Source organism: Chiloscyllium plagiosum, chromosome 39 (assembly GCF_004010195.1).
Source record: "Chiloscyllium plagiosum isolate BGI_BamShark_2017 chromosome 39, ASM401019v2, whole genome shotgun sequence".
NCBI lineage: Eukaryota > Metazoa > Chordata > Chondrichthyes > Orectolobiformes > Hemiscylliidae > Chiloscyllium > Chiloscyllium plagiosum.
In genome coordinates this window covers 22,472,071-22,499,958 of record NC_057748.1, presented here as the reverse complement: position 1 = coordinate 22,499,958, position 27,888 = coordinate 22,472,071, and the positions used below count along the sequence as shown (strand labels likewise).

The 27,888-nt window shown below is 43.8% G+C and overlaps 1 protein-coding gene across 4 annotated transcripts in view; it reads right to left on the bottom strand.

Moving 5' to 3' along the window:
* The window catches only part of sun2 (Sad1 and UNC84 domain containing 2), a 106,138-nt gene extending 78,469 nt beyond the window's left edge, over window positions 1-27,669 (bottom strand). Inside the window, exons 1-3 of one of the 4 annotated variants that reach the window (XM_043680020.1) lie at window positions 27,652-27,669; window positions 21,002-21,129; window positions 1,542-1,709 (exon numbers count right to left, since the gene is read on the bottom strand). In XM_043680020.1, the coding sequence (XP_043535955.1) occupies window positions 1,542-1,663 (122 nt within the window). In that variant the 5' untranslated portion in view covers window positions 1,664-1,709; window positions 21,002-21,129; window positions 27,652-27,669. Of the gene's footprint in view, window positions 1-1,541; window positions 1,710-21,001; window positions 21,130-23,464; window positions 23,604-25,362; window positions 25,493-27,651 lie in introns of those variants that run through there. The other 3 variants (XM_043680018.1, XM_043680021.1, XM_043680019.1) reach the window with 3 other exon arrangements.
* Window positions 27,670-27,888: the final 219 nt, after the last annotated feature.

Sequence of the window (27,888 nt, the reverse complement as noted above, 5' to 3'; positions counted from 1 at the left end):
ATATAAATAAAGATTTACACGCTTGTTGTTCTTCACTGTGTCCGACCCCTACACACACGCGTGACATGGGTGCTGGGGAGGTGATAATGTGGGGAACATATAAATTTTAAAAAAAAGGAGGAAAAAATAAAGAACAGGAGTGTCACAGCATTGCCCTGTGGTAAGGAGGGCATTACTTGTCACTGGCCACTCGGAAAAGGATTTAAAATATTTATGCACTTGCGTTTCACTGTCTCACACCTGCACACACAGACATGGGTGCTGGGGAAAATAAGCATTGTCACCGTTTGGTGGTAGTGTGGGTTTTCTTTATAAACAAGAACAGAAGATCTACCACTAAAGAGAAAACAAAACAGTAGTGTCAGAGGTTCTGCTCAGAGCTGGCTCCGAGGAAGTGGGGTCAGTGTCATGGACTCTCCATCTGTAAATAAAGGGGTCTGTTTTTACGGAACACCAGCCTCTGGAGTTGTTTCAGGGACCATGGAGTTTATGTCCAGAGATCTTTTAAAGTAATAGGATAAATTGAAAAGGCATGCATTCTTTCCATTGTTAGCCATGGTACAGAATATAAAAACAGGGAGGATATGCTGTACACAACAGTAACTGTACCACAGCTGGAGTATTGTGTGTAGTTCTGGGGGTCACCACATTACAGGAAAGTAATGATTAAACTGGAGATAGTGCAGAGGGATTTAGAGGTTGTCAGGACTGAACAACACGCATGGAGGAAAGATATGATAAACTGGGTTTGTTTTCCATGGATTAGAATTACATACGGCATTGATAAAATAATTTCAAACAACCTACTTACCTTAGCAGAGGATTAATCTCTTGATTTAAAAAAGAGATTGGTCAAAAGATCAATGGGAGAGGAGATTTTTTTATTCCATACAGAGGGTGGTTGAGATCTGGAACTCATTGCTTGAAAGGATGGTAGAGGCAGAAACTCTTACCACGTTTAAAAGGTTTGAATGCGTAATGAAGTATCATGACATGCTGGTCTATGGCTTTAGTGCCTGAAGGTGGAAGAGGTTAATTAGCTTTTCATTAACTGGCAGAGGCATGGGAGGGACAAGTGACCTGATTCTACATTCTAAATTATCCAGGATTTTCTATGCCTAGAATGTTAAGAGCAGTAGTATCACTATTATTGCCAAATCATGGGCCATTCCAATATGTTAAGCGGCGCCTTTTCTTCATATTGCCAGGCCAGCATTGAATCCCTTTACGTAGTTGTAATATCCCTCTCCCTAGTACAGAAGGTGAGGGTTCAGGACATGATGGCAGCAGAGAGGGTTTGTGATCTCAGCTAATATACCCCTCACTGAGGAGCACAGAATTCACAAGTTGTCACTAAATCTCTTCAATTAGAGATAATTTTACAGCAGCAAAGATGGCATATTGTTTGCATTTCTGTTTCATTCTGCTTTGCCAGACAGAAGAAAGTTGAATAAGTACAATTGGGCAATAAACAGTTTCTGGGAATGCCTGATGCCTCTAGTTAGGAGCAGAGGGCGCATTTTGAGAGTAGTGAGACCCACCTGACAGAGCTCTCTTTGTAGGACACAACACTTCCGGCAACAGATCCACCACTGCTACTTGAGGCATCATCATCATCTTGATAATAACCACTTGTTTTAAGACGTGTGCTACGCCGCGACATCCTCGGAGGGTTTGGAAATTCTCACAAAAAGGTTCGGTAACTCAAACTAAAACCAAAGCAGAAACACAATCCATTAACACTGACACAGAATAAGGACTGTCACTGTATGGCACTGGGACGCAATATGGGTGGGGACAGGCCGGTCTCTGTATAGCACTGGGACAAGGTACTAGTGGGAATAGGCCTGCCACTGTGTAGCACTGGGACGTGGTACTGGTGGAGACAGGCCTGTCATGTATGGCACTGGGACGTGGTACTGGTGGGGACAGGTCTGTCTGTGTAGAGCACTGGGACGCAGTACTGGTGGGGACAGGCCCGTCTCTGTATAACTGGGGTACAGTACGGGTGGGGACAGGCCTGTCTCTGTATAACACTAGGGTAGAGTACTGGGGGGGAGGGGGGGGGGGGGGTTGGGGGCAGAAAGAGGAGACAGGCCTGTCTCTGTATAACACTGGGATACAGTACTGGTGGGGACAGGTCGGTCACTGTATAGCACTGGGACTGCATTTATGTATTGACATTAGTAATTGGGTGCAACTTTGGTTCTGTGTTGGAGATAATGAGTAAATTGTGTTTTTTTTTAAGCATCACGCTAATAAATATAGCAGCTGTGTTTATCAATAGAACGAATTAGACTTAAAGATCCTAATTACGGAGCATCTCAAAATCAATAATTTACTCTCCCAACCTCAGATGGAGAGTGGTTATGCTTTTTTTTTTCTCCACTCCTCCAATCAGATTTACAGTTTGAGTAATACAGAAGAAAAATAAGAAAACAAGAGAGTGTCAGGAACTGTCATTGCAACATCAAAGTACTGGTTACATCAGCAGCAGTTTCTGGAGGCACTCCTCACTTAGACAGTTTCAAATACAAGGCTTCGGTAAAGAGGGGCCGCAAGACCAGCGGCTGCCAGTCACTCCCTCACCACAAGCTCAGAGTACAAACAGCATCAAATGCCACTGTTACAACTGTACATCACCTAACAAGAGCAGGCATCTGTATTACAGAGTAGAAACAGACAAGTTTGTTACCACTAGCGGAGGAATTAGACCCTCAGTCAGAGACTTCGAATAAGAGGTACAATTATTTAGGATTGAGAAGAGGAGAAATGTCTTTATTCAGAGGGTTGTGAATCTTTTGGAATTCTCTCCTCAAAGAGCTGTGAATGCTCCATCATGGAGTAGGCTTATGGCTCAGAGAGATAAGAGTTTGTTCCCTCAGGGAATCGCAGAATATGGGGAGTGGGTGTGAAACTGCAGCTGTGATTGTGTTGAATTTCTGTCCAGGCGGCAAAAGGTCTACACCTATTTATTTTACTTATGTTCTTGTCAAGTCAAAGATATATCCTTGTTGCTGTTCTCTACATTCTCTTCAATGTAGAAGTGCCCCATTGCTGAAACATTGGCTGATTACAACAGCCAATTGCAACGAGACATTGGCCAATAGCTTTTTCCACCAATCAGCACCCTCCCTTCAGATGGCATTGTCCAGCTCTATGCACATCAGGACGAAACTCCAAACATAGTCTCTGTCTATTGTTCTCTCAGCACTAGCCCTGACCCTAATCCTCAGTCCGTCCTTCCTGCTTTCAGTACTAACCCCAACTTTCCCTCTCGCAGTATGATCCTAACCCTTAGGCAGTCCATCATCCCCGTTTCCCTCCCCAAGTTCTATTTCTCTTCAGACCTATACCCTCCAGGAATGTCAATATTCTTTTGAATAACTGGGTTTCAGGATATAAACACAACAGGACAGAGTCTTCCAATTCATTCCTCTTGCCAGAGCACTTTTTGAAAATTCTATAGCTCCAGACTGTAATCCTTTCATCTGTAATCCTTTCAACTGAATAAAAAAAAAATTCTGATTCTTGCCAGGGATGCCTGTAAAAGTCATTATAAGCTCTAACATTACATCGAAGTACTACCTCAAGCATTGTTTTACACTGTATGCTGTTAGCCTACACATTGACACCAAAGACACCAGAAAGGAAGAAAGTAGCAACTGGTATCAGTGACAGATAAGATCTCAGACAAGCCAGACCTCAGGATGTGTGACAACCTGCTAAACTACACGCGAGCTGTTACTTACACCAACAATTTATGCAAAAAAAAAATCTATTTTAAAAAAACAATATGGCAGATGCTGGAAGTGTAATAAAAACGCAAAAGATTGGATAAATTCAAAACTGTAAAGACCGTCAGCCTAAAACCATAACTGTCTCTCCACAGATGCTGTCTGCTGAGTATTTCTAGCTATTGTTATTACTACTGGAGAAAATATGCTACTTATTTCAAAGAATTTTACTGCGCAATATCTCTGTCCATCTGTTGCCCCTGCCTTCCTGAATCTCTACAAGAACAGCGCAGCAGGTCAGGCAGCATCCAGGGAACAGGAGAATCGACGTTTCGGGCATAAGCCCTTCTTCAGGAATGAGGGCAACCTATGGGTCAGTGTGTTGTTCTTACAGTGTATTCACAATGTACAACTTCAATTCCTATTTTGTATTTTGTGGGTTAAGGGGAAGGTATTTTTAGAATTTCATTTGAGAGCTTGAGGCTGTGGTTCCAAGGAGGCTGAAGGTCTGTGTTCTTTGTATGAATTTTTGAGGTTTTACCAACTTTGTCTTGAGCTGGGCTGTGGTTTAACTGTTCCATACATTATTAAAAATATTGTTGCATAGCAATGAGTCCAGGTACACACAGAAACAGAACAATCCAGAGAAAACAGTCAGTGTGCAGATCGCGAGACAGTGAAGGACGGCTTTAGGGAACAAAGGAAATGTTCTGAAATTGAATTAACAGTGGATTCAGTGAATGGCTCACTTTAGGTGTCAGCTTGCTTAAGAAAAATTATATCCAGTGACTGCACAGACAATTTCCCAAAATTCGATGAATAGCAGAATACCAGATGAATACCAGTTTGAATCATAGAACCCCTACAATAAGGAAGGCGGCCATTTGGCCCATCAAGTCCACACTGACCCTGAGTTTGAGTCTGAGCAATAAGCCTTAGTGTTGAGACATGGTAACTCTTTCCTGATATGAGTGCTTGCAAGGATATGCTTAAATAAAAGGAATAACGTGAATTTGAATCCTCACCTGATGTCTGTAACAAATTCTTTCTAACCTTCCCTATTGTCTAATGGAATGACATTCGTGTTACAAAAGCCAGGTTTCACTCCAACATCTGACTTGAACACTATTAACATCAGCCAGGATCACAACAAGAGGGCCAATAGATTGGTGCATGAAACCATGTACACATTCATTAGTATCATGCGCCCAGTGAACTAGAGAGATTGTGTGACGTTACACAGTCATAAAGCATAGAAACAGACCCGCCAGCTGAACTCATCTGCGCCAACCAGATATCCAACCTAATCTAGTCCTAATTGCCAGCATTTGGCCCATTTCCCTCTAAACCCTTCCTTTCATGCACCATTTGGGTGCCTTTTAAATGTTGTAATTGTACCCGCCTCCACCACTTCCTCTGTGGCCAAGAACTGCAGATGCAATGTTACATCAGTGGGCTTTCAACAGGTGCTTCCTGAGTCTGAGTTACACAAAAACGTGGCAGAACTCAAGTGTCACTAAGACACTAGTTCAAGAAACAGAGAATGTAAAACAAGCTCTGAGGAAGATGCAGCACAGACCACACTAAATATTGGTTCTGGCTTTACTCAATATTACACTATTGGTTGATCAGTACTCTAAATGCTCAGTCTCATTATGATTTGGAGATGCTGATGTTGGACTGGGGTGTACAAAGTTAAAATCACACAAAACCAGGTTATAGTCCAACAGGTTTAACTGGAAGCACTAGCTTTCGGAGCACTGTGAAAGCTAGTGCTTCCAATTAAACCTGTTGGACTATAATCCTGGTGTTGTGTGATTTTTAACAGTCTCATTATCATTCTATCTGGTTGGCAACAATGAAAGTAGCCTTGATGGAAAGGGTGACATTAATGAAAGACAATTTTGACTTGAAAGTCTAGAAATAGAAAGCGTGAAAGCAAAAATCAGGAAAAGCAATGGTCAGAAAATGCTGGTGGGACCACTTAATAGGCCCCCTTACAGTAGTCGTTCTGTTGGACAAATCATCAAATCACAAATTTGAGATTAGAACACAGGTAGTGTTATAGTATAGGGGAAACATGAATCTTCATAGAGACTAGGCCAATTGTGCAAAGGTGCCTGGAAGATGACTCAGAATTCTTTTGTGACACTTCCCCGAGCAACACATTCTGGAGCCAACTAAGAATACATCATTTTAAAGCTAGTGTTTCATAATGAGGCAGTTCAAAGTAATCCCACAGATCTGCTCAGAAATAGTGATTGTAACATAATTGTAATAAAATTAAATTCTACGTAACCATATGACCAATGATATAGGAAGAGAGAAATGAGAAACCACAAAACAGACTTTAGGAAGTTAAGTAGGAAATTGAAAAGCAAGACTTCAAACATAGTAAAAGTTCAGATTAATACAGTCATACATACAACAATAGCAAGAGCGAGCAGATGAACGCATGGCTTGAGGAGATGGTGCAAGCTGAGGGTTTTTAGATTCCAGGGACATTGGGATTATTTTTGTGGAGCTGGGACCTGTACATCTTGCATCTGACCAGGAATGCAGTGGTGGTGGGGGTTTGGCTGCTGCTGTTGGGATGGATTTAAACTAGATTGGCAAGGACATGCATCCTGAGAAGTACCTCAGGAGGAGAGAGAGAAGCCAAGATGGTATTAGAAGTTGAGCGAGTGAGTGAGTCTGGAAGACAGTAAACACAGGCTAGATAGGAAAGTAGTGAGTTTAGCAAAGCTAAATGGAACATATTTTAATGCAAGAGTCCTGAGGAATAATACAGAATGAGCCGAGAGCACAGATAGGCACATGGAAGGATGATATCATCGCTATGACCAAGACTTGGTTGAAAGACAGGAAGGACTGGCAGTTCAATATTTCTGGTTATAGGGTGTTCGAACAAGACTTGGGGCGGGGGGGGGGGGGGGGGGGGTTGCAATACCAAAACAAAGAATTAATTATAGCAGTGAGAAGAGTTGATATCTTTAAAAAAGTATCAAATAAGGCAGTATGGGTAGACTTAAAGAAACACAGAGGCAGGCATGTTATCGGTGTGTATCACAGCCCCAAAGAGTCAGGGAGTTAGAGAATCAAATGTTTCAAAGAAATGGGAGGCAGAAATAGGATGGGGTTTTATGTACCCATATATTAACTGGGATAGTTTTACAGTGCAAGTTAGGAAGCAAACAAAATTCTTAAGCTGCATTTATTGGCCGTGTACATAGAAAGCCCAATGAGGGAAGGGCAATTCTGAACTTAATATTCAGAAAAGGAGTCCAAGCAGGTGGAAGGTACATCAGGCAGGGGCATTTTGGAGATTATGACCATCACTCGGTTAAGCTTTGGGTTGTTATGGGAAAAGATAAAGAAGGGCTGGGGATGAAAATACTGAACTGAGGAAAGGCGAAGACAAAATACAATCTGGTCCATAGACAGAGGGCATCTACTTTGTCAGAGTCATGGGAAGCATCCATGGGGAATATCGCAAGAGAACAGGTTAAATATGTTCCCAGAAAGACAATGGCGGAATCAGCTCAGGAGAACTCTGGATGTGAAGGAATAAAAAAGGTTAGGATTTGAAAGTGCCACACTCTAATCACTAATAAGAACATTAAAGTTAGTTCGGTATGAGAGTGTAACTGGTTAGGGTTGACCTTGGTAAATAGAGTGAAAATGTAGTAAGAAGAAACATTTAAAGAAACAATTCAAAAATGCTCAACTTATTCCATTAAGAAACAATAACGTACCACACAGCTTCATCTGTGCGTTACTAAAGGAAGTCAAGAATAATATCAGACTAAAAGAGGCAGTTTATAATATTGCAAATAGTCACAATTCCAAGGACGAGGAGTGGTTTAAAAACCAAACGGCACCAAATATTGATAAAAAAGGGAATAAATAAGAGAGAGAGAGAGTAAACTAGCAAGGAATACAAAAACAGCTTTAAAAAAGATAAAGGATGCAACTTAGAGATTAAAACAGGCATGATAAATGAGGAGCAGCAAATTACTGCAGATGCTAGTATCTATACTGAAAAACAACAAATGGTGAAGGTCACAGCTCTGAAGAATCATCTAGACTAGAAACACTGGCTTGCTCTCTCACCACAGATGCTGCCCGACCCACTGTGATCTCCACCATTGGTTGTTTCAGCGATAATTAAGGAAATAGAAGAGACAATGAAAAAAATGCCTTCTATGACGGTAGACACCATATAAATTTACCTATCAGAAATACAAGGGCAAATAAGAGTGCACAACCTAAACATTGTCAATTGAGAAAAAGCATTGAAGAAACTTGAACTAAAATACCAACAAATCCAGGTCCACATAGTCTATGTCCTAGAGTTCTTAAAGAAACGTCTGCAGAGATAGTACATGCACTCGTAAAGATTTTACAAAATTTGCTATATTCTGACAAGGTTTCAACAGATTTGAAGTTAGTAAATGTGATTTTTTTTTAAAAACAAAGGGGGTAGAAACGATTAGGTTAGTTAGTTTTCAATTAATCATCAACCCATCTCTTGCAAAGGACGTCTTTGTGTATTCATACTTTGATTTTCTTAACAATGCACTAAGTCACAGTTTTAGGCAAGGGAAATTATGTTTGACAAGCTTATTAAAGTTTTGTCAATCTATTTTTCTATTGAATAGCTAAAAGGGTAAGGACAGCCAATGGATGCTTTCGATCTGGACTTCCAGAAAGCCTTTGATAATGTGCCCCAAATAAACAGCTTACTCAGGAGGCTGCTGAGTAAGATCAGGCCCATGGTGTTAGAGGCCAGGTACTAGCATGGAGGGGAGATTGCCTCCTGCCAGACAGTGGGGATAAAAGGGTCCTTCTCAGGATGGAAGCTGGTGACTAGTGGTGTTCCACAAAGGTTAGTGTTGGGATCACAACTTTTCCTTTTACACATTAAATGATCTGGATGAATGAACTGAGGGCATTCTGGCTACAAAGACAATACAAAGATTGGTGGAGGGGCGGGTAGTATTGAGGAGCCAGGGAGGCTGCAGAAAGATTTAGACAGATTAGGAGAGTGGACAAAGAAGTGGCAGATGAACTACAACATGGGAAAGTGTGAGGTCATGCACGGTGGTAGGAAGAATAGAGGCATGGACTACTTTCTAAATCAGGAGAAAATTCAGAAATCTGAATTGCAAATGGACTTGGGAGTCCTGGTCCAGATTTCTCTGAAAGTAAGCTTGCAGGTTGAGTCAGTAGTTAGGAAGGCAAATACAATGTTGTCATTCATCGCGAGAGAACTAAAATATAAAAGCAGAGATATACTTTTGAGTTTTAGAAGGCTCTGGTCAGGCCACGTTTGGAGTATTGTGAGCAATTTTAGGCCCCATTACTAAAGTAGTACGTACTGATCCTGGAGCAGGTCCAGAGGGGGTTCACGGGAATGATCAGCTTAACATATGAGAAACTGTTGAGGGCTCTGGGACTATACTCAGAGCTTAGAAGGGGGTTGATCTGATTGAAACTTACAGAATACCTAACAGCCTGGAAAGCATGGACTTGGGGAAGATGTTTCCATTGGCAGGAGAGGCGAGGACCCAAGGGCACAGCCTTAGAGTAAAGGGAAGACCCTTTAGAACAGAGTTAAAAGAAAAAGGATCTTCAGCCAGAGAGTGACAAATCTGTGGAATTTATTGCCACAGAAGGCTGTGGAGGCCAGGTCATTGAGTAGATTTAAAACAGATCGATAGGTTCTTGATTGTCAAGGGGATCAAAGGTTATGGGGAAAAACAGGTTTTTCAACCTCACTCTCCTACCAGCCATGATTGAATGGCGGAGCAGACACAATAGACCAAATGGCCTAATTTCTGCTCCTGTATCATATGGTCTTTGAATATATTCAATGATGAAACATTCACAACCCTCTGTGGTGGAGAATTCCAAAGATTCAATACCCTTCTCATCCCAGTCCTAAATAATCAGCCTGTTATCCTGAGACTGTGCTTTTGTTTCTGCTGGTTGGGGAATCTCTCTCTGAGCATCTACTGTATTTTTGAATGGTTCAATAATATTGCCCTTCATTACCCTAAATTGCAGAGAACATATGCGCAATTTACTCATCTCTCACAGGGTAACATTGTCACCTCAGGATCCAATTGATATGATCTCAGCCAATAGTAATACAGGATAAGTCATATTCAAAAGTAAACCTTGACTTGATAGTATACAAGTTTTATTTTTGTGACTTGGTTATTGGTGTTGGTCTATTACTAATGTGATAGAGGTCTACAACACAGAAAAGGGCCCGTTATATGAAGTCTGTGCTCGTTAAAATAGCTACCTAACTATTCAAATCCCATTTTCCAGCACATTCATAATACGCTTCCAATGTACTTTTAAGAAAAGAAAAGAAAAAGGTTTATTGCACTCAAGAAAAAAAAAGATAAATATTTACAAGATATTGGAAAAGATTTATTAAATACTAAAAGATTTCTTTTACCCAACAATTTCCTTGACAGCCAACCCCAGTAATGTATCACTCTTATATTGTCTTCAATTCAATCGTCAAAGTCATAACTGCTTCCTTTCAGTCAATTTCACCATATTCAGCTAAAGGGATTCTCTTCAAATAAGCTAACTCACTGTTTCTTCTTACTGCACCCAACTGAAAACACATTTTATCCAATTACTTTGACAAGTTTCAGCTTGCTAATAGCACATCTGCTGGTGTGCAACACTTCTTCTGAAGTGAAGCTGCTTTTAGCCTCTTGACTTTCCTTTCACAGGGTCAGCAATTCTCTCACCAGGCAGCTTATCAAATCATTTAGACCAAGTCGCATGACTTCTTGGAAATGCTGCTTCGACCCATGGGTCAAAGCAAAGTGAATTTCTGACCCTTAACAAAAAAATGTTACCTTTGCACAACTTCAGCCCTATTTACCTCTACTTTAGAACGCAAGTTTAAGTAACACATTAATATTACAAAACATCTTCATATCAGTCCAATGAATCTTTGTCATACCACCCCATTACAAACCTAGAGGCCCAAACCTGACAGTATTCCAGATTTGATCTCACCAAAACCCTACACAATTGTAGCAGGACTTAGCAGAACTTTCCTCGCTGGAGGTGCCAAGAAGGTTGTGAAAAATTGGGAAATAATGGTGTAAATTTGCCCTAGAGAGGTACTTGTCCCTTCTCACCAGCTCGGCAATTAAGTGCTGGGAGAGAAGATCCAATGGGATCTTTTGCAACTCGTCACCAATTAATGCTCTTACATGGTCAAATAAGACCCATAAATAGACTTAACTGGCCACTTTTTTTAAAATTCACTTGTGGTACATGGGCATTTATTGCCCATCCCTACTTGCCCTTGAGAAGGTAAGATAATGGTGAGATGCCTTCTTGAATCACTCCAATCCATGTGCAGTAGGTTAAACCACAATACCACTGGGGCAGGAACTCCACAGGATTTTGATCCAGCAATAACGAAGGAACAACAATATACTTCCAAGTCAGGGTGGTGAGTGGCTTGAATAAGAGCCTGCAGGTGGTGTTCCCATGTATCTGCTGCCCTTGTCCTTCTAGATAGAGTAATTGCGTGTTTGGAAGGTGCTGTCTAAGAGCCCTTGCTAAATTACTGTAGGGCATCCTATAGACAGTACACACAACTACTACTAAGCATAGATGGCGATGGAAGTGAATGTTTATGGGTAGGTAGAATCCCTGCAGTGTGGAAACAGGAAATTTGGCCCATCAAGTCCACGTCAACCCACTGAGAGCATCCCATCTTGGCCCAGACCCCTACACCACCCTTGTAACCCTGCATTGCCCATGGCTAACTCACCTAGCCTGCACATCCCTGAACACTATGGGCAATTTAGCATAGCCAATCCACCTCGCCAATCTTTGGACTGTGGAAGAAAACTAGAGCACCCGGAAAAAACCCATGCAGACAGAGTGGGAATGTGCAAACTCCACACAGGCAGTCACCCAAGGGTGGAATCAAACCCAAGTCCCTGGGACTGTTAGGCAGAAGTGCTAACCACTCAACCATCATGCCACCCCAAATGTGGTGCCATTCAAGCAGGCTGCTTTGTCCTGGATAGCATCAAGCTTCTTGAGTGTTGGAGCAGCACTCATCCAGGCAAGTGGGGAATATTCCATCATAATCCTGACATGTGCCTTGTAGACAGCATACAGGCTTTGGAGAATCAGGAGGTGAGTTACCCACTGCAGAATTCCTAGTCCCCAACCTGTTCTTGCAGTCACTGTGTTTATATGACCAATCCAGTGCAATGGTAACTCCCAGGTTGTTGATTGTGGGGGATTTAATGGTGGCGATACCAGTGAAGGGCAAGGTTAAATTAATCCTTATTGGAGATGGTAATTACCTGGCATATGTGGTGTTAAAGTTACTTGCCACTGTCAACCCAAGCCTGGATATGGTCCAGGTCTTGTTGCATTTGAACATGGACTGCTTCAGTGTCTGAGGCAGCACGAATGGTGCTGAACATTGCGCAGTCATCGATGAACATCCCCACTTCTGACTTTATGATTGATGAAGCAGCTGAAGATGTTTGGGCCTAGGACCCTACCCTGAGGAACTCCTGTAGAGATGTTCGAGAGTGGAAATGAATGACCTCCAACAACCACAATCCTCTTCATGTGTCAGGTATGACTCTAACCAGCAGAGAGTTTGCCCGTTACCCATTGATTCCAGCTTTGCACAGGCTCCTTGATGCCGTACTCAGTTGAATGCAGCCTTGATGTCAAGGGCTGTCCCTCTCCCCTCACCCTCTGGTATTCAGCTGTTTTATCCATGTTTGAACCAAGGCTGTAATGAGGTCAGGAGCTGAGTGGCCCTGACAGAGCCCAAACTGGGCGTCAACTGAGCAGGTGCTGTTTAATAGCACTGTTGATGACACCGTCTATCACTTTACTGAAGATGGACAGTAGAGTAACGAGGCAGTAATTGGCTGTTTTGGATTTGTCCTGTTGTGTGTGTACAAGACACACCTGGACTGTTTTCCATATTGTTGGGTAGATGCCAATGTTGTAGCTGTACTGGAAGAACTTGACTAGGGGAGCGGCAAGTTCTGGAGCACAGGTCTTTAGTATTAATGCCAGAATGTTATCAGGTCTGCAGCCTTTGTAGCATCCAGTGCCTTTTTCCTGATTTCATGTGGAGGAGATCAAACTGGCTGAAGACTGGTATCTGTGATGCTGGGGACCACTATAGGAGGTTAAGATAGATAACCCACTCAGCATGTCTGGCTGAAGAAGATTGCTGTGAATGCTTCAGCCTGATGTGCTGGGTTCTGCTAACATTGAAGATGGGGATATTTGGGAGTTGCTTAATTGTCCACCACCATTCACAACCAGCTGTGGTAGAACTAGAGACCTTCGCGCTGATGTGTTGGTTGTGGAGTCACCTAGCTCCATCACTTGCTGCTTGTGCTGTTTGGGAACAAGTAGTCCTTTTTTATTAAATCTTCACCAGGTATGATCCTGCCATGCCCTCCTACACTCTCCATTCAACCAGAGTTGATCCCTTGGTTTAATGGTAATGATTGATATGCTAGGCTATGAGGTTACTGATGGCATTAGGGTATGTTTCTGCTGCTGTTGATAGCCCACCGTACCTCATGGATGCCAAGTCTCGAGTTCTTAGATCTGCTTGAAGCTAGTCCATTCAGAACACTGAGTGCCACACAACATGATGGATGGTCTTGTCAATATGAAGGCAGGCAGTCAGTCACTCTTACTGATACTGTCATAGACAGACATCTGCAGCTAGCAGATTGGTATGGATGAGGTAAAGTATGTTTTTCCTTCCTGATAATTCCCTCACCACCTGGCAGAAACCAAGACTAGCAGCTATTTCCTTTAGGACCTGACCAACTGGATCAGTAGTGCTGCTGCTGAGCCACTCTTGGTGGTGGACAGTGAACCCACCCACCCAAAGTACATGCTGCACTCTTGCCACCCTCAGGTGTTTCCTCCAAGTGTTGTTCAACATGGAGGAATACTGATTCAGCAGCAGAGGGAGGTTGGTATGTGGTAACCAGCAGGCGGTTTCATTCTGATTAGATACCACTGTGCCACCAACCTCTGCTAGATCGGTTCTGCCAATGGGTAGGACATAATCAGGGAGCGGGGTGGTGGGGAACTTTGGAACAATTAGAGATAACCCTATCAATCAGAGGCAATGGATGGGGAAAACATGGGGGTGACCTCTGAAATTCACTCCCCTGCTTTTGCCATCAAATCCCTGAACCCCTACACCCTGCAATTGCCACCTTACACAAAAATTAAAAAAAAGAGCTTGCCTTCCTATTGCTAGATCATCTGTTGAGCAAACTTCATTGCAACAGTTATAAATGCCTTTTGGGTGAAAGAAAGTAAAAAGGAAAAGTCGCCCGACCAAAGAAATGGAGGATAGTATTCAATCCAAAGAGGAATCATATAAAGTTGCTAGAAAACGTAGCAAGCCCGAGGAGTGGGAGCAGTTCAGAACTCAGCAAAAGGTTAAGGACAGCCAGTTACTGGCTGTGCTTTTCCAGTACCACACTATTGGACTCCTGCATCTGCAGTCCTCACTTTCTCCTCAACAAAAAGGATAACCAAGATGTTGACCAGGAAGGGAAAGAAAATACAGTGTGTGAGAATAAACTTGCAAGGACAATAACAGCTGGCTATAAAAGTATGCAAAAAGAAAAAAAAAAATGATTATAGAAGACAAATATAGACCCCCTTATTATCTCAAACAGGAGAACAGATAACAGAATAAGCAAACAATTATTTTAGCTCCATCTTCAAAGCTTGAGGAACATGAGTCTACTGGGAAGAAGGAAATTCACAAAGCAGAAAAATAAATAAATAGGTTTCAGGATGGAAGGCAGTGATAAACAGGGTACATTAAGGATCAGGCCCCAACTATTGACAACATTAGGTATGCACGGTGGCTCAGTGGTTAGCACTGCTGCCTCACAGCACCAGGGACCTGGGTTCGATTCCAACCTCGGACAACTGTCTGTGTGGAGTTTGCACATTCTCCCCGTGTCTGCTTGGGGTTCCTCTGGTTTCCTCCCACAATCCAAAAATGTGCAGGTTAGGTTAATTGGCCACGCTAAATTGCCTGTAGTATTACGTCATTAGTCGGGTAAATATAGGGTAGGGGAATGGTTCTGTGTGGGTTACTCTTCGAAGGGTTGGTGTGGACTTGTTGGGCCAAAGGGCCTGTTTCCATACCGTAGGGAATCTAATCTAATCTCATAAATCAATAATTTGGACGAGGGAATCAAATGCAATATTTCAAAGTTTGCTGATAATACAAAACCAGGTGGCATTGAGTGGTGGGAAGTATGTTAAAAAAAACTTTCAGGGCAACTTAGATGTGACAGTAGGAAAATACACAGCATATACTGTATGACATGAGTAAGTGTGAAATTGGCCACTTTTTTGGAAAAGCTGACTGACAGAGTGGTGGTAAATTAACAAATGGTGATACAACAAGCATTGGAATGCAAGTGGTGATAAGACCATAGCATTTCAGAGCAGAATTAGGCCATTCAGCCCACAATCAACTCTGCTCTACCATTCGATCATGGCTGATGTAATTCTCAAACCCATTCTCCTGCCTTCTCTCTCCATACCCTCACTAATCAAGGACCTATTCGTCTTAAGTACACTCAACAACATGGCTTCCACAGCCCTCTGCAGCAATGAGTTCCACAGATTAACCACCCTCGAGCTGAAAGATTCCTCACCTCAGTTCTAACGGGCTGTTCCTTCACTGAGGCTGCCCTTGGCTCCTAGTCTCGCTCACGTCCACTCTATCCAGGCCCATCAGTATTCTAAGTTTTAATCAGATTCCTCCCCTCCCCCTCATCCTTCTAAACTCTATAATGTACATTCCTCAACCAGTCCATATAACAAGCCCTTCATTGCCAGGATAATTCTTGTAAGCCTCCTCTGGACTCCCTCCAAAGCCAGCACATCCTTTCACCAAACAGGGCCCCAGATTGTTCACAATATTCCAAATGGTGTCTGACCAGAGCCTTATATAGCCTCAGCAATACATCGCTGCTCTTGTACTGGAGCCCTTTTGAGATGGATGTCAACATTGCATTTGCCTTCTTCACCACCAACTGAACCTGCATGTTAACCTGAACCAGGACTGCCAAGTCACTTTGTGCTTCAGATTTCCGAAGCCTTTCTGCATTTAGAAAATAGCCCATGCCTTTTCCTTCCAACCAAAGTGCATAACCTCACACATTGTGTTCTACCTGCACCTGCTTTGCTCACTCGCCTAGCTTGTCCAAGTCCTTCTGCAGCCTACGCACTTCCTCAACATTATCTGTTCCTCCACCTCTCCTTGTGTCATCTGCAAATTTAGTAAGTGCCTTCAGTTTTATCATCAAGATAGCTAGCATAAAACATGGATAGCAAAGGTCTCAACACTGACCCCTATGGAACCCCACGGCTGATATCCTGTAAAAGATTCCTTTATCTCCACTCTCTGCCAGTCAGCTGATCCATGTCAGTACCTTGCTCCTAACACCACGGGCTCTTAGCTTATTGAGCAGCCTCCTGTGCGGCACCTTATCAAAGGCCTTCTGGAAATCCAATAGATATGTCCACTGGCTTTCCTTTGTCTAACTTTCTCATTACCTCCTCGAAGAATTCTAACTGATTGTCAGGCATGATCTCCCCTTGATCAAGCCATGCTGACTCAGCACTATTTTCCCATGCACTTCCTAGTACTCTGCAATCTCATCCTTAATAATGGACTCTGATATCTTACCAATGACTGAGGTCAGCCTGACTGCTGTCGTTTCCCTCTTTCTTCCTCCCTCCCTTCTTAAACAGGGCTGTTACATTCGCCATTTTCCAGTCCTATGGAAGCCTCCCTGACTCCAGCGATTCCTGAAAGATCATTACCAATGCCTCTACAACCACAACTATGTCCATCAGAACCCCGCGGTGTAGCCCATCCAGTCCATCTAGGAGGGATGGAGATTAAAAGCAGGGAGGTTATGTTGCAGCTGTCTCAGGTACTCGTGAGGCCACACCTGGAGTACTGTGTGCAGTTTTGGTCTCCTTACTTGAGAGAGGATGAGTTGGCACTGCAGTGGGTGCACAGGAGGTTCACTCGGTTGATTCCGAAATTCAGAAGATTGCCTTATGAGGACAGATCGAGTAGGCTGGGTAGATATTCATTGGAATTTAGAAGAATGAGGGGGGAGGGGGATCTTATAGAAACAAGCCAAATTATGAAGGGAATAGATAAGTCAGAACCAGGGAGGTTGTTTCTACTGGCAGGTGAAACTAGAGCTAGAGGGCATAGCCTCAAAATAAGGGGGAGCAGATTTAGGACTGACTGGAGGAGGAACTTTTTCATCCATAGGATTGTGAATATGTAGAATCCCCTGCCTATTGAAGCAAATGGTGCTACCTTGTTGAATCTTTTTAAGATAGATAGCGTTTTGAACGGTAAAGAAATTAAGGGTTATGGTGAGCAGGAGGGTAAGTCCATTAAAAGATCAGAAGTGATCTTACAGAACGGCAGAGCAGGCTTGATGGGGCAAGAGGCCTAATCCTGCTCCAACTTTTCATGTTCTTTATGTAGTCTGCATGATTTATCGGCTTTCAGAATTTCAGCTTCCCCAGCACCTTCTCCTTAAATCATAGCCACTACACTCACCTCTACCTCCGGACTCTCAAAGTTATAGTGCATTGTTAGTGTCTTCCACTATGAACATTGATGTGAAGTACCTATGTAGTTCCACCACCATTTCTTGGTTCCCTATTACTACTTCGCCAGCTTCATTTCCAGTGGTCCAATACCCACCACTGCCTCTCTCTTACCTTTTAGATATCTAAAGCAACTCTTGCAATCTTCTTTAATTTTACTCCTCTCATATTTCACTTTCTCTTCCCTCATTGTTTAAAGTTATCCTCTGCTGTTTTTAAAAGGCCTTCTAATCCTTTCCTATCCACGTTTGTCCGAATCCCTTTTAAATGTTGTTAATGTACCCACCTCAATCACTTCCGCTGGCAGTTCTTTGCAGATGCATACCACCCTCTGTAAAAAAAATTGCCCCTCAGATTCCCTTTTATTCTTTCCCTCTTATCTTAAACTAATGCCTTCCAGTACTCGATTTCCAAAACCAGGGAAAAAGACTGAGTACATTCATCCTATCCACACCTCTCATGGTCTTATACACTTCTGTAAGATCCCCCCCCCCCCCTCTCTATTAAACTCTATTTGCCATTTAACTTCTACACTCAGCGCGCTGACTGCAGGCCAATGCGCCAGAAAGCCTTCTTCACTGTCCTGTCTACCTGTGATTCCCCTTTCAGAAAACTGTGCACCCAAACTCCAAGGTCCCTCTGTTCCACTACACTTCCTAAGGTCCTACCATTCGCCATGAAACTCCTGCCTTGATTTGACTTTCTACAATGCAACACCTGACACTTACCTCTATTAAACTCTATTTGCCATTTCTTGGCCCATTTCCCCAGCTGATCAAGGTCCTGCTGCAATTTCTGATAACCTTCCTCACTGTCTATCATAACCTATTTGATGTCATCTACAAACTGACTAATCATGGCTCAGTGGCTAGCACTGCTGCCTCACAGCGCCAGGGACCTGGGCGCCTGTCTGTGTGGAGTTTGCACATTCTGCCCATGTCTGCATGGGTTTGCCCCAGTTTCCTCCCATAATCCAAAGATGTGCAGGTCAGTGGATTGGCCATACTAAATTACCCGTAGTGTTAGGTGCATTAGTCAGGGGTAAATACAGGGTAGGGAAATGGGTCTGGGTGGGTTACTCTTCAGAGGGTCAGTGTGGACTTGTTGGGCCGAAGGGCCTGTTTCCATACTGTAGGGAATCTAATCTAATCTAATCTAATCATGCCTTGTACATTCTCATCCAAATCAAATCATTGATTATAGATAACAAACAGCAAGGGGCTCAGCACTGACCAGAGGTATACCACTAGTCAGTCCTCCAGTCTGACTAGTGTCCTTCTACTATTACCCTCTGCTTCCTACCATCAAACCAATTGTTTATCCAATTTGCCAGCCCTCCTTCGATTCCATGCGATCTAACCTTCCAGAGCAGCCTGCCATGTGGAAACTTATCCAAGACCTATTGAAATCCATAGAGAGTACGTCCACCTGATGAAGGGCTTTTGGCCGAAACGCCAATTCTCCTGCTTCTCGGATGCTGCCTGACCTGCTGTGCTTTTCCAGTACCACACTCTCGACTCTGATCTCCAGCATCTGCAGTCCTCACTTACCCCTAAGTTGTATCAATCTACTACATAAAAACATAACACGCATCAGATCAACCTTCAGGCACTAACCAAGGCATCATATCTGGGCATGACAAAGGCCAAGTTAAGCCAAAGTTCTCCAAGCTAACAGTTGGGAAATTATGCTAATATTGGAAAAACTGCCCCACAGATGAGTCAGGCAATAGCCTGACAGTTATATTCATTGAAACATATATTACAGAATGTCTCAGACACAACCATCACTGGTGGGTGTCCTAACCAAGCTAAGATTCCATAGTGGTGCATACATTGACCCCAGACCCTATTAAGTTTCAATGCAAGTGTTTGATGGGGATTGACCCATGAAAGATGTTTAGTTTGTGAGGGCATCTTGAATTGGGAAACACTTTCAGAATCAAGGGCCTTCCATATAATGTTCAAAGGCAAACAAGTCTATATCATAAGTGCTTCACCATATGAAAAAAATTCACATAGATGCAAAAGACTATCAGCAGATGAGTCAATTAGGCCAGCATCAATAAGGACTTCAAACACTGATCAAATCATGTGAAATCTATCAACTCCAACACAGCACAGAAACAGTCCTCCAATGCTCCAGGCCTGAGCCGACACATTTTGCCTTTCCATGCAAAAATGTCTTCATTTTTATCCCTCTATTCCCTAAGCAAAAGTGAGGACTGCAGATGCTGGAGATCAGAGTCAAGATTAGCATGTGCTGGAAAAGGACAGCAGGTCAGGCAGCATCCCAGGAGCAGGAAAATCGACGTTTCAGGCAAAAGCCTGAATTTAATTGAATGCTGCTGTTGTGTCCACTTCCTCGGACAGTGCATTCCAGGCACTCACCACCCTTTGTCTGAAAAGCTTGCCTGGCTGCTCTTTTAAAACTGCCCCTCCCTCACCCCTGGCACCTTGAACCAGTGTTCCCTAGTAATTTACTCCTCCACCCTGGGGAAAAGCCTCCTACTTTCCACGCCATTCAGGATCTATCCACGATATTCTCGATGTTGCAAATACTCCACGATGCCTCCAGACACCACTCCATCTCCAAATCTCAGGGTTTCACAAACTGCAGCTGGAAACTTTTCTTGCATGCATTCAGGTCCTGGGCACTGAAAGTGTGCCCAGCTTCCCACATCGAGCAAGATGAGCAGACTATGATTATTAGCTCTCCTGCCATGTCTTACCCCTTGGAAGTGAATTACATTAATCCATTAATAAACTAACCTTAATCAAGAGAAATTCTCATCCCTCACAAAATCCCAAATGATAGGGTTTAACACAAAAAAAAGAGGGACAATTTCTTCTCTCAAGGGTGGGTAATCTTTGGAATTTTATTCCCTAGCAGTAGAGGCTGGCTTGTTGAACACATTCAAGGCTGAGGGAGACAGATTTTCAGACATTTAATCTGCAAAAGGAGGCAGAAGGGTTATGATGGGGGTAGACAGGAAAGTGGAATTATGGCCAAATTCAAATCAGCCATGATGTTACAGAATGGCAGAGCAAGCTCACGAGCCAAGACGATCTGTTGCTCTCCTTTTTTGATATTCTGGTGTAATGTCAATAGTAGAGCAAATGCTCACTAATTGGTCCCTGGTATGAGACAGTGGTCCTATGGAGAGAGGCGGAGTAAATTGGGTCAAATTCTCTGGAGTTTTGAAGATGTGATTTGATCGATTGACAGAAGATTCTGAAGGAGCTTGACAAGGTCAACACAGAGGCCATCTCCCTCTGGCTGAAGAATCTAAAGCACAAGGGTACAGTCTTAGGATAAGAGGACAATCATTTGGAACTGAGAGGAGGAGAAATGTCTTCACCTGAAAGGTTGCAAATCTTTGCACGTCCTGAGAGGGTTTTGGAGTCTCCGCTGCTAAATACATTTAAGGCTGGGACTCTCAGGGAGTAAAGGGACATGGAGAATACACAGGACAGATGTGGGCCGAGTGGCCAAGACCTACTTGGACTTTTTATATTTCTTTGAAAAATTACCTGTGTGAGATTGATGCATCCAAGTCACTGAGGGAGATTCATTTGAAATTCCAGGGGCTTTTGACAGAATTTTCCAATCCTCCTTCAATATGGTGCCAGGAAACAGGAGAATTGCAAATGTCACAGCCCTGTTTAAAGAAAAACAGTAGGTTATAAACCAGTAACTATCGTTTAGTCAGTCTAACAACCCAGGTTAGGGAACTTTATAGCAAGAATGCAACAAAACAAAGTTAACTAGCAATTCAAGGAGTACAGATAAATTTATTAAAGACATTTGTTAAATGCAAATTGTGTTTGATTAATTTAAAATTATTCCAATTCTAAAATAGCTATCATTGATACTTATCAAAATATTTTGACTTTGCCTATATTGATTTGCAAAATGGCATTTGACAAAGGACTATATCATAGATCAAGGAGCCTTGGTGAATTTAGGTAGTACATTGGGAAGTTCATTCCCAGAGTGTAATGGAGGCCAGAAACCTCCTAACCTTTAAAAAGGTACTAGGATAAGCACTATCATCATCATACCATTCAAAGCTATGGGTCTAATGTAGGAAAATGGGACCAGTGTGGGTAATAATATACTTTGGGTGGTACAAACTTGATGGGCTGAAGGGCCACTTCTGTACTGTACAATGATCTTGTCGATGCACACACTACTGCCATTTAACCTTAATGGGACAGGAAATGAACCTTTTAGTGATATGGGGCCATTCACGGGAGCTGCTTTTGTCCTGAATAAAGTTGAGCTTTGAGTGTTGTTGGAGCTGCATTCATCCAAGCAAGTGGGGAATATGCCATCACCCTCCTGACTTGTGCCTTGGACAGGTTTTGTGGAGTCAGGAGGGGAGTTACTGATGCAGGATTCCTCACCTCTGACCTGATCTTTTTGTAGGCAGTATTTATACAGCGAATCCAGTTCAGTTTCTGGTCAATGGTAAAGCCAAGGATATTTATTGTAGGGAAGTCAGCAATGGCAATGCCATCGAGTGTCAAAGGGTTAGATTCTCTCTTGTTAGAGATGGTCCAACATTTTATTGATGATTGAGAGTAAACTGACAAGGTGGTAGAGTCATAGAGCTGTGCAGCATGGAAACTGACCCTTTGGTCCAACTCGCCCACGCCAACGGATATCCTAAATTTAGTCCGAATTGCTCACGTTTAGCCCAAACGCCTCTAAATCTCTATTCATATAATCAATCCAGATGCCTTTAAAAAAGGTTGTAATTGTATCAGCTTCCACCACTTCCTCTGGCAGCTCATTTCATACATGCACCACCCTCTGCATACAAAAAAATGGCCTTAGTTCCCTTTTAAATGTTTCCTCGCTCACCTTAAATCTATGCTCTCTAGTTTTGGACTCTTCCACACAGGGAAAAGATCTTGGCTATTTCATCCTATCTATGCCCCTCTTAATTTTATTAACTTCTACAAGGTCTCTCAGCCTCTGATGGTAAATGGAAAACAGCCTTAGCCTATTCAGCTTCTCCCTATAGCTCAAACCCTCCAACATCCTTGTAAATCTTTTCTGAACCCCTTCAAGTTTCACAACATCTTTTTAAAGCAAGGAGACCAGAATTGAACAACATTCCAAAAGGGGCCTAACCAACGTCCTGTAAAGCCCTAACATGACCTCCCAACTCCTGTACTCTATGCACTGACCAATAAAGGCAAGCATACCAATCACCTTCTTCACTATCCGGTCTACCTGCGACTCCATTTTAAGGAATTATGAACCTTCATACCAAGGTCTCTTTGTTCAATCACACTCCCTAGGACCTTACCATTAAGTGTATAAGCTGCACCCTGATTTGCCTTTCCAAAATGCAACACCTCACATTAACCAAAATAAACTCCATCTGCCACTCCTCGGCCCACTGGCCCATCTAATCAAGATTTCAGTGTACGGAGGTAACCTCCTTCACTGTTCTCTACACCACCAGTTTGTGTGTCATCTGCAAACTTACTAACCATACCCCTTATGTTCACATCCAAGTCATTTATATAAATGGCAAAAAGCAGTGAACCTAACACTCATCCTTGTGGCATCCTGCTAGTGACAGGCCTCCAGTCTGAAAAGCAACACTCCACCACCCTCTGTCTCCTACCTTCAAGCCAGCTCTATATCCAAATAGCTGGTTCTCCCTGTATTCTATCAGATCTAACCTTGCTAAACAGTCAAGTTGAATTTGTCTTGTTTTCTGTGTACAAGACATTCCTAGACAATTTTCCACATTGTCAGGTAGATGCCAGTCTTGTAACTGTATTGAAACAGCATGGCTGGAGATGTGGGAAGTTATGGAGCACAAGTCTTCAGTATTATTGCGATAGTGTACAAGCTGATGGCTAGAAACTGAACAGTTCTTTCTATAAGAACAGTGGCAAAGACATTGTACATTCAGCAGATGATCCCTGAATGACAAGTCTCCAGAAACCCATCAATTTCTGTCTTGAACCTACTCAAAGATGCACTTTCACAGTCCTCTGAGGTAGACACTCCAAAGATTCACCACTCTCCAAGTGAAGAAATTCTTCTTCAATCTCAGCCTTACACAGCCTGATCCTTGTCCTGAAATTGTGTCCCTGGTTATAGTCTCACCAACCAGGGGAAGCTTCCTATCCACATCCACCCTGTAAAGAATTTTAAAAGTTTCATTACATTCATCTCTGTTTTCTAGAAGTTTGAAGAAAAAGACTAGTTTCCTTGATCTGTAATCAATCCGTCCTGCCACACCAAGGATTAATCTGGTGAGCCTCCATTGCACTCCCTCAAAAAGTAAATAAGTCTTCAGAAAAAGGAGACCAAAGCTGTACACAATACAGGTTATAACTACGGTAAGATACCTTCTGTATTCAAACTGCCCCCAAAATGAAGGCCAACATATCGTTTGCCTGATCAGATTCCCTACCATGTAGAAACAGGCCCTTTGGCCCAACAAGTGCACACCGACCCTCTGAAGAGTAAGCCACCCACCCAGACCCATTCCCCTACCCTATATTTACCCCTGACTATTGCGCCTAACACTATGGGCAACTTAGCATGGCCAATTCCCCTGACCTGCACATCTTTGTGACTGTGGGAGGAAACCCACGCAAACATGGGGAGAGAATGTGCAAACTCCACACAGACAGACAGCCTGCCCAAGGTGGGAATTGAACCCAGGTCCCTGGCACTGAGGCAGCAGTGCTAACCAATGAGCCACCGTGCCGCCCTCAAGCGATGCGGGCAGAAGTTTATATACATGTACCAACAGATTCAAGGCCAGCATTTTCCCCTAGTGTTATTGACTCTGAATAGACCTCTCAAATTTAGGTTTGATATTGATCTTGCTCTCTGTGCATCTTCTCTGCAGCCGTAACATTGTATGCTTTGTCCTGTTCTATTACCCTAATGCACTTTGTATGGTATGATCTGTACGGAGTGTAAAACACAATTTCCACTGTGTCTGGGTACATGTGACAACAATAATAAGTCAAATCAATTCTCCATCCATACAAGAGGACCCCCGATCCCATGAAGTCTAACATTACCTTACTAACTGCTTGTGTGGGATCTTAGCAAAAACTTTCTGAAAATTCAAAACAGACCACATCTACTGATGTCCTTTTCTTCAAAGGTACAGATTTTGAACAGCAGATCAATTCGCCCTTCACCTCCACCACTAAAACGCATGAACCTTTCAATACTGCTTCATATTTACAACAGTGGCTCTTGCGCTTCAGGGCACAGTAAACCCTTGGAGAAACTCTGCAGCTCTAGCAGCGTTTGTGGACAGGAAGCAGAGTCAGTCAATGTTACGGCTCCAGTGACCCCTCTTCAGAACGCCAAACCTTGCTGAGCTTCTGAAGCAAAAGTCGAATTAGCTAAAGATTTCCGGCTTTTTTTTTGGGGGGGGGGGGCATGGTAAAGCAGTGTTGCACGAGAGCAGATTATTGGAATGTTTATTAATGATGCCTAATCTAGATACTGTGCAATGTCGATACGAGGAGAGCAGGTGGATCAGAGGGACTGTGTGCTCTGAAACCCAGGTACTCGGCTCATTCCTCACATCCAGGAATCAGTTTTTAGTTTAGACCACGGGTTACTCCTTCCAAGGGGAAGCAGAATGGAACAGCACAAGGCCCGTGCTGCATGTCAGGCAGGGGACTGCAGGAGCTGGCCGGCCAACAGGCTCCGGATGAGAGCGCCTGTCACAGACACAATTCCTCCATCCGCCCAGCTGCCCTGCTCAGGGCTGGGCTTCAGCCCCAGAGCGGACAGGTGACCGTCTGCTGGGCTTGAACCGACGGCCCCAGAGCAGCAGCATCCTCCTGGGCTGAGTGAGCCCCACACACACTGAGCGCAGAGACACACCTACCTCCGGAGCAAAATAACGGCTCGCCTCTTTCTCCAGATTCCAGACTCCGACACAATCCCAGCGCGATCGAGAGCACCCCCCCCAAACACACACCCCGCTCCAATCAGAGGCCGATACCCTTTGCACAGCCCAGATTCAATCAAAAGCAACTCCTCTCATTGGCTCTTTTATTCAAAAGATTCACTTCCTTGTGTCAGTTTCAACATTTAAAGGCACACGCACCGGCTCTCCCCTTTGTCCTGAAAGAGAAAGATTCTCACTGGCACACGGCAGGATTAAAAAAACCTTCTTCAGGGCCATTCTTAGCCACTGTCTCGACCTGGCTGCGATTTAACTACAGAGGGAATCACAACCAATCCGCATTAGCGGCTCTTATTAAAAAACAGAGCAGGACAGCACAGGAACAGGCCCTTCAGCCCACTCTCTGTCTGTGCTGACCACGAAGCTATTCTAAACTAAACTAATCCCATCTGTCAGCACATGCTCCATAACCCTCTGTTCATGTGTTTAATGCCTTTTAAACTGTGCTGGTATCATCTACTTGTTCTAGAACATAGAAGAATACAGCGCAGTACAGGCCCTTTGGCCCTCGATGTTGCGCCGATCCAAGCCCACCTAACCTATACTAACCCACTATCCTCCATATACCTATCCAATGCCCGCCTAAATGCCCATAAAGAGGGAGAGTCCACCACTGCTAACCTTACAGCCTGTTTTATACTGTATTTCAATGTCCTTCCTACCGAAGTGCATCACCTCACACTGCTCTGCATTAATCCTCATCTGCCATAAACCTGAAAACTACACCAATGTGTCACTGTCCTGTTGTAGTATGGCGACCAAAACTGCACACAATATTCCAGATGCGGCCGCACCAGAGTTTTATACAACTCTGGCACATGCTACCATCTGTGTAAAACAAAACACTTCCACATTTCCTTGAAACTTTTCCCCTCTCCCCTTAAACCTATGCCCCTTGGTATTGGCATTTCCACCTTAACAAAAAGATTCCAACTACCCTGAAATAACTGTAGAGAGGCTGCTATCCCATCATCCCTTTATTGACACATGGAGAGTCCCTGACAGTGATGCTGCTCCCTCAGAGTGAGCAGGATATCTGACATTTTTTTAAAAAAAAACAGACCCTTTGGCCAACACGTCCATACCGACACTCCGAACAGTAACCCACAATTTAAAAACACTTACAAATAATTAATATTAACAGCTGTACAGAGAGAAACAGTTTTATAGGGGAGAGGGGCAGCAAAGTTCAAAGTTTTCAGGGAAAGGAGAACAAACCTCAAATCCCACCAACATCACAAAAGTAAAAGTAACAAATACATAGAAGATAGTCCAGTTAGATAAGGAATAGTGCATAGAATATAGACCCCTCCCCAGCAAGCCACCCATCCTTCCCACCTTCTGACCACTCTAAGGTAACCTGCCCCTACACCTCTTCACCCTCTCAGTCCACCCCATGTCGGTTCCGGCTATCAGTCCACCCTGACCCACCTCCCGACCACCTCTAGGACAGCCCGTTCTGCTTCCCCAGCCTCCCCCCCCCACTTCTCCAGAATCACAGCAGTCAGGATGGCCTATCCACCTTCCAACTTCCCTTCGCACCTTCCGGCCACCTCTAGGTCAGCCTGTCCCAGTACCTGCCCGGTGTGACAGCGCTGAGGACAGTCTACCCGTCTTCAGCTCTCTGTCTGCCCCTACGTGCCATTGGGCTCTCACCCACCACGATCTGGCCTGTGGACTGCCCTAACACACCTTTCAGCCACCTTTAGCACAGCCCGTCCCCTTCCCTGGGACAATAGCACTCAGGGCAACTCACAAGCCTTCCAGATCTCAGCCTGCCCCTATGCACCTTCTGGCACTCAGCTGCTCAGACACACCTTCCAGCCACCTCTAGGACAGCCCATGGCAGTATCTGCCCGGGGTAATAGTACTGAGGACAATCTACCTGCCTTCCGGATCTCAGCCTGCCCCTACACACCTTCTAGCTCTCAGCCACTCTGACACCTTCCGACCACCTCTAGCAGCACAGCCTGTCCTTATCACCCCTTCTCAGGACAAAGCACTCAGAATGGCCTACCCACCTTCCGGCTTTCAGGGCAGCCTACCCACCCTCCGGATCTCGGGGTGACAGCTTCCAGGACGACCCATAAGCCTCCCAGTAAGGCCTGCCAGACCCAGGGACACACAAGACAGTGCAGGTGATAACCCAACAAGCAACATGACAAAGTGAATTATCAACAGAGTCCCTTTTGGTACAGAGTCCATTACCATAAACTCTTTTCTTCAAAATGTAGAGTCCATTCCCAGGAAAAGAGTCCACTCCAGTATACAAAGTGCATTGTCAGAAATGGTGTCCACTCCAAACTGCAAAGTCCATTGCTAAATACACAAGAATCCACAACTGAGGGCAGAGTCCACTCCTGAAGGCAGCAAATGCACACCCCACAGTACACACATTAAGTGTTCAGTCTCCCTAGAGGCCTGGTCCATCCATAGAGAATCAGG